Genomic DNA, 7,500 nt, shown 5'->3' on the forward strand with positions numbered 1-7,500 from the left:
TTACCGTTTGGTCACCTTGTTTGGTGCTGTTTGGTCGTGTTTGATAAAATTTGAAGGTCATCAAACATTCGATCAAACAACTTAGAACATTAAAACAGCGACGTTTTGTTCGTTTGGCCAGCCGAACGTATGGCTCGCGCATGCATACCACGCTTGCTCCGCCGCTTGTATTGTTCACGTAGTTGTGACCCATAGTTCTTTGCTTGTGGAATTTGATCAGAGTTAGATCAAACATGTTTTAACCGTTTGGTCACTCACTTTAACATCAGCATGTTTGGTCACCAAACTATGTTTGATGTTGTTTGGTAGGGCCTCGCTAAACGGGAAATGTTTGGCCAAGAGCCATTATTTTGAGCACATGTTTTTTAAATGCCACGAGTTATGAAAACTGCATAATTTGGACTTAAAAATTCGGAAAGTTTGGTTAAAAAAGGTTTTGAACGATCTATTCATACGTTTTTGCCCATCGAAGTCCGAAACGTAAATAATTATGCAAAACACAATCGCCTTTGTTTTCATGGGGAAATGACAGGTGTTGACACATATGATTACAAAAATCTAAAAATCACGGATTCTTCCTTTTTAGCCCAATTTGGTGAAAATATTGGTTAACTAGATTAAAAAACTTCTTTTTCAATGTTTTGTACCAGGAAAATATTTTTGCGAATTTTCGTACTTACGGTTATCTTTCTGAAAAGTCCTTGGTTTTTATGCTGATTTTTTTGCTGAAAAGTCTGTTTTATCACCTTTAAAATGCCATAATATATATTCCAGGCGCTCCCCTTTTTTGCTTGGATAATTCTATATATTAACCAATACTATTCTTTTCTTTGTGGTGGTGTCGTTGGATGTAGCTGTCGTCGTTGCTTAAACTTCTCACTGGCTTCTGATTATTGCATTCATTCCTTGAAACAGGACAATACCTGAATAAGACTTGAAGTGCCATCAGAAAATTCCTGAAATTGTTATGACGGTTTATTTCTCTGCTCCAGTCATCACTTAGACGAATCCTACCAAACAACTAGGAAATAAATGGATAGTTTTTTAATGAATGGGTTGATTTGGCTATACTATATTACGTATTGTACTATGATGTTGGCGAACATGCTTTTATTGATATCAATCCATGATGACAGAGACTTCAGGCTGAAGTCCCCGGAAAGTATAGAGTGTTCTCACGTGACGTCACGGTGGCCATGTTGTTGTACCCAACTAATCCTCCGGGAATTGAGCTCTATTATCATGCAAACGTTTTCTTTTGTTTTGGTGGAAAAACAAGGTCTATAGCTCAGACAAGCTATGTAGATGGTTTTCACCTGACGTCACAGCAGCCGTGTTGGTGCACAGAACAATAGAGAAAAAAAGCTTTTGGAAATTTGCCTCTATTTTTATGCAAAACATGAGCTATAATTTGCTATTGTTTTGTGCACCAACATCACGTGATTGAAAACCACCCATATTGGCAACAGGGGCAAGGATCTCATGGATATACACACCAACCATAACTTTAAAAAAAAGACTATTCTAAATCGGTTTCCAGAACTAACTATTGCTATAGCAATAAGATAAACGAAAGTTTAGACCTAATCACTAAAATGGGCACTTAGACTTAATCTGTAAAATGAGAGTTTAACCTAGGGGACTCGTGGTGGGTACATCCATGAGATCTTTCCTCAACAGCCCAACAGGGACTTTAAGACGTCGACGAAAACGTCACCTCGAAATATAATTTTGTCGATGAATATCATACGTATTTAGCGATTTTTTCATCTCGTTCACGTCGTACAATGTGGATGAAGTATCCTAAAAATAAACTGGTACGAGTTGTTTCAGATAAAAATAGAAAATAAGAATTTCACATTTGTATGTTCGTGTTCAAAACCTCAAATTTGGTGATTTCACCTCGTTGTTACCTAAAGTTATCGCAAATTAAAATATGTGCGAACCTAACTTGCAGCAAGATTTTTTTCCTCAAGTAACCAATTACATTGTTTTGTTGCGTTCTCGTTGACAACCGCGTAGATCTTAAAGTCCCTAATAACAGTGACGATGAAGCGACAATGGCTTTCCATTTTTAGCCACATTCCACACACCTCTCGTATTAATACCTTTGATAGACGTTCTTTACGTAAGTGCTTCGTTTCAGGAGCCCATTGATTAGGAGTCTCCCTATGCACTATATCCACGAGTCATCCTTTGCGCGTATCTTTCTATTTTTAGAATTAACCCTTCAGCAGAAGACTCATATTGACATAAATTTGCATACATTGGGTTTTGCTATTTTTGTCGTCGTTTGACAATAACTTTATTTTGATTGACCAGTGCGTGCAGACCCGGAGAACTCGTGGCATTCTAAGCTAGAAAGATGCGCACAAAGGTTGACTTATTAGGCTTTTGTGGGAGAGGCAAGCTCCTATTCATGGGATCCTGATGGTCTTTATGGCATCTCGGCTCGTCTAGTGATTCCAACTTTCAAAGTTCTCCCAACGAAAGCACTTAATCATTAATGATTGCTCCTAGTATAGTTCATATATTTCCATCCTACAGGGGTTTATGATGAACTCCTTAAGTGACCAGCTAACAGTTGGCCTGATAGGTTTTGGAGGAGAGAGGAAAACCGGACTTCCAAAGGGCTAACGCTCGAAACGTCATGTAGCTTTTATAATCCTGTACGGTGGTCAATTTACATTATCAACGCCGTTGATAAAACCAAAAATTTTCGTGTACTACTTCCCCACCGACGCAGCACCACAGTTTCTTTAAAAACTACCCCCTCTACCCAGACAAAAACCTCTCGGAGCAGAGTAGAGAACCAACGAACGCAGCAGCGAACAACTCCCATATATTCCTGACAGGGCGCTTTCAAAGACCGATTTATTTTTAGATTGAATTTCCAGCGATCGAGACTCCCGCAGGAACCCGATCACCAATCACAGGAAACTAACTTGACGTCAAAGCGCCACCGAACCGGAACTGCCTTTGTTGTTTTAGGGCAAAGGTAGTCCAAAAATAGATTGGTCTGTAAAAATGCTGTGACATAGACTCAGTATGGGAGTTGCTGTCTCGTACTCAACTACTCAAGGGCTCCTGCTGGAGCACTGCACAGGTAACGCAGAGGTCAAGTGTTTAAATCGAATTCTTCATGCTTTCATTTCACTTCTAGTGCAGTGATTATTTTTAAATGGTACAAAAGTCAGGTCCGTAGTCACTGACACTAATTAATTTTAAGAATCCCGCACGCTCTGTTCATTTTACTACTGTGCCTATATTCACTTTGACATAGACTGTATTTTTTTCTACCTGCATTCCGATGACTGCATACACGAAGAACAACATGCCGATAAGAATCACAACGTATGGAAGAGCCTATCAAAGAGGAATTCGACCATTGTTAGAACACAATCATGATCTGTTACTCAGTATCGTCGTCGAGCCCCGCCTTAACCTTCCGCCTTCTGTTAGGGCATGAGAGTTTGCTCTCCTCGAGGACTCAACCCGTGTTCAGACCAAATAGTCCGGTTCAGCTTAACAAAGTTTAACCAAACAGAGCATTACACCCTTGTTTGAATTCAAAAAAGTTCATGCCAAACAAAAGATGTTTAAATCCAGCGTCCCAGCATAAATATAAAATTCCTTCTTGTCACAATAGAGTGTGCTTCTGACTTTTCGCAGCTCTTACGTCCAACCCACACTGATGCGTCGTCTTGAAACGCATTCTACTTGATCACCTATCATTCGTACTGTTAATTCGAACGTGATCGTTAATTCTGTCGAAAACGGAGGTTTTGAGAACGGTTTCAAAACAATAAAAACAATTTTCTACGCGTAGAAAGCTATCGACAAATCATTGGCGTGGATGGGTGAAAAAGGAATGAATTGATAAGGTCACGTGACACGGTCATACAAAGGGCCTATTCCTTGAGTCAACCCTTTCCCGAATAAATTCATTTTTAGGAACATACTTTTCTCGCGAAAAGTATCTCAATTCCCCTGACGCTGAGATACCTCTGTTTTCATTGCCTTTTACAACGGTGGGCGTGCTGAATCTCCCGAAGGGGGTGTTCTAGAAATAAATCTACTAGGGAAAGGGATGACCCCTCGGCCACGCATGAGAGATAGAGCATCCCCTTGATGAGCTCCTTGGTATCAATAATCCTAGAAAAAAACTGGATAAGAAATGTTTCAGAATGTAAAACGCACGGGCAGAGCGTGCATACAACCTTTGCTTTCTTTCATTGTTTCATGGCGTTCTGCTGCCATCGTCGTCCCTGGTTAAGTTCTTTACTGCCAGCTCACTGGGCAACATCTGTGTCTTGTAAACTTGACTCGGTCGGTAAGATGACCGTATTGCTCGGGACCACTAATAGAGAGCTTTAGATTCTAGGACGAGAGCGACTACGAGTACGAGATTTTCTCATAGAACAACAGTGAGAGGCGCAAACTAGCGTCATTTTGGCGGGAAAAACGTGATACCGTCGTCATTTTAGTAGTTAGGTTTTCAAAAAAATTCGTCGTGTCAAAACAAGCCAACAACACGGTAGCCGTTTTAGCATTTTTCGATCAGCAAAAAGGTTAAGTTACCAGCAATAAGAATAACTGAGCAACCCTATACTGCTATTAATCGTCCGGGTTATAAATCTTTTAAGTATTTTCACTAAAAACGGGCAGTCAATTCTCGTGCTCATTTTCGTCCTCGTCCTAGAATCTAAAGCTCTCTATTGGCACCACGGAAGGGCCTTATGTTCAATGTCATATGGTAAAATGTAAGGTTAAAAGACAGTCATCGAGAGAGATTGGTGCTTTCCTAGTTCAGTTGGAGAAATATATTAGAATGTAGCTTTAAATTGTAACTTTTAAGCTACAATCACCAGAGTAGCATTAAACTACTTCTGATATCATATGGTCTCTCTGTTCTGCGCAAACTATCGTAACTGTAGCTCTCAGGCTGTAAGGAAGTTACCTTGAAAGACTGCAGGAAAGTCCAAAGAAGAATACGTATAGTGTAGCCTTGTCTGAGGAGTTTCACCAACCTGGCTGCGCGAAAAAGTCGGAAAAAACTTGGGTCTATTTGGAGGGTGTCATTTTTCTGAAAAGCAATTATACCCAATAATGTATGGTGCCAATTATAATTGTGCTCCTGAACTGCCTATCTCTTTGCCAGCGACATCGTTCACTTGACCAGCGGTCAGGAATTAGAGACTCAAATACGTACGGCAACATTTGGTAAATTAACGACTTCAAGAAACTAGTCGAAAGATACAGATTGTATCCTTCAAATTTTACACTGTATTCCTTAAGGCCTCACACTGACTTTATTAGGTCAGACCACAACACCGGGGACAACGTCCCCTACTCTTTTCGAGAAGTGAGTGGGTTCTTTATTAACGTCCCATACTATTTGGTTTCCAACAAGGGCTATGAGATGGGACCTCCGGTTTACAGTCCTTATCCGAGAGACTTGAAAGTGTAACCATCTGTGGATGTAATTACATAGGCAGCACTTTCTCCTCAGTTGTTTTAAGATCCTGAGTATTGATCTGGCCGGAGTCGAACTCTCGACCTGCCGCATCACAGCACAACCAGCTAAGCCACGGGTGCGCGGTGAGATATCGTTAAAGTAGAGAAAGACTTACATGAATTTCCAGGATAACACCAACTAAGGTAGTTACGACAATGAAGAAGTCGAACAAATTCCAGAAGTCGCGGAAATAATTCTGCAGACAACAAAGACAATTCTGTATTAACCTGTAGTTAACTATGGGTCGTCTATTAAAATGGTCCGCCGGAAGTTTGCATAATTGCTTAAAAATGAAAGTTGTCTATCGCCAGTTTATATTTGTATATAAGGCAAACTCTATTCGTAGTTTAAAATTTTCCTTAAAGCGGGTTCAGAGCCATCTTAAATTCTCCATTTGTGAAGGTAGCTATAAATTTGCTCCAAAGAATTTGATTTAACTTGGCCACCTTAGCCTTCTAATTACTTTTTAGCAATAATAATTGAGGGTCACTGTGTTCGCTTTTAAGAGATTTAAGTATTTGATGAATAAATGTAAGTCGTTTTAGGGGAGTTTATTGCTATGGTAACATATTACGTCACATTAATTAATGCATCTTGTTAAGGAATTATCTGCGTTTCATATCTCATGGCAACAGTTGTGTATTTCCAATCCTTTCAAATAGTACAGTTTCTTGAAAATATTGGAATGGCTTGAGCCTCCTTAAATTCAGCAACCAGTACGGCTCTTGTTCTCTAGTTGGCGCGTTAATACACGATAGTTGACGTCATCGACATCTGAACTATAGAAATGGTACTTTATTGATAGAGTATTATGTTGATCGACTTACCTGTCGAAATGCAATCAACTTAAGGATGGCTTCTGATAGAAAAACGAAGGTGAAAGCGGTGTTCAGGTTGTTAAGAATATTATCATATTGCTCGCTGGCACCGTCATACTACAGAGGAAAGAGAAAAAAAGCAGATAACACACATCTGCCATTTGCATTTCCCACTAAACTGGAAGAAGGGTATAACTGTCACATTTCCTTGATGCCGACATAATATCATAAACCGTGATGTAGAATCGAAATTACCTGCGTTTTATTGCAAAAAGGAAAGTCGATTTTGTCTTAAGGTTATTTTCACTCCAAATCTTTATCACTGAACTGATATATATCTCCCAAACGATCATCATTGATAGAGCGCAATTCAAATTTCGGTTTCGGTTTATTAGTTAGCCGATCTCTTTTTAACAACAACATGGAATGACAAAATTTGATGCTATATAGAGGACGTGGGCACCACACAGTAAATTTCCAAATTTTTCTTTAAACTTCCGCACTGTTCATGTCGCTTAAGACTCTGGATAGTTGTCACACAATTTGCACCCTGAAAAACTTTGAACGATTTCGAGATGACTATCTAAAGTTATATTTTCAGATAACTTTGTCTATGGCTTCAGCCTGCTAATCTCAATTGAAGACAGTCACGAAAAGCAACAAGTGAAGGTACCTAAGCCAAGAGAACGTGAGGCAATAGAGCGAATTTTCTGATTCCCAAGATGACTCTTTTGAAATTTATTTTCAGATTGCGGCGCCCATGCTGCGAAGGCCATTTTTATCTGTTGTTCCCACAACCACGTGGTCCAGTCTTACACCAAATCATTGACTATTTAGGCTTTCCAAATTACAGAATTGGCTCTTCATCGTAAAGAAACTAAGTAATTTCTGAGGCGAGCGAAAAACCAGAGTGGGCGGTGAGAAACCACTCGGAACACAGTAAATAACCAATAAACTCAACCCACATTCAACGCGATCTGCGATCGAATCCGGGTCACATTGGTGAGAGGCGAATGGTCTCACTAACGGCGGCAGCCCTGCTAAGGTGTTCTCCTCGAAATTGCTACGCAGTATGGAAAGGAACTTATAGTAAACTTAATAAATCCGAATTGGGCCAAAATTAATATGGGAGACTCGCACTCCGTTCGGTTAGTGGCGCTCGAC

The 7,500-nt window shown here is 39.9% G+C and overlaps 1 protein-coding gene across 2 annotated transcripts in view; it reads right to left on the reverse strand.

Annotated features, from left to right (window-relative positions):
* Positions 1–7,500, reverse strand: part of LOC138021902 (voltage-dependent calcium channel type A subunit alpha-1-like) — a 79,319-nt gene that overhangs the window by 17,602 nt on the left and 54,217 nt on the right. For both annotated transcript variants that reach the window (XM_068868924.1, XM_068868925.1), the window contains exons 31-35: positions 6,346–6,453; positions 5,634–5,714; positions 4,961–5,086; positions 3,301–3,366; positions 924–1,021 (exon numbers count right to left, since the gene is read on the reverse strand). In XM_068868924.1, coding sequence (XP_068725025.1) covers positions 924–1,021; positions 3,301–3,366; positions 4,961–5,086; positions 5,634–5,714; positions 6,346–6,453 — 479 coding nt within the window. The remainder of the gene's footprint in view (positions 1–923; positions 1,022–3,300; positions 3,367–4,960; positions 5,087–5,633; positions 5,715–6,345; positions 6,454–7,500) is intronic.

The sequence above is a fragment of the Montipora capricornis genome, chromosome 10 (genome assembly GCF_036669925.1).
Source record: "Montipora capricornis isolate CH-2021 chromosome 10, ASM3666992v2, whole genome shotgun sequence".
NCBI lineage: Eukaryota > Metazoa > Cnidaria > Anthozoa > Scleractinia > Acroporidae > Montipora > Montipora capricornis.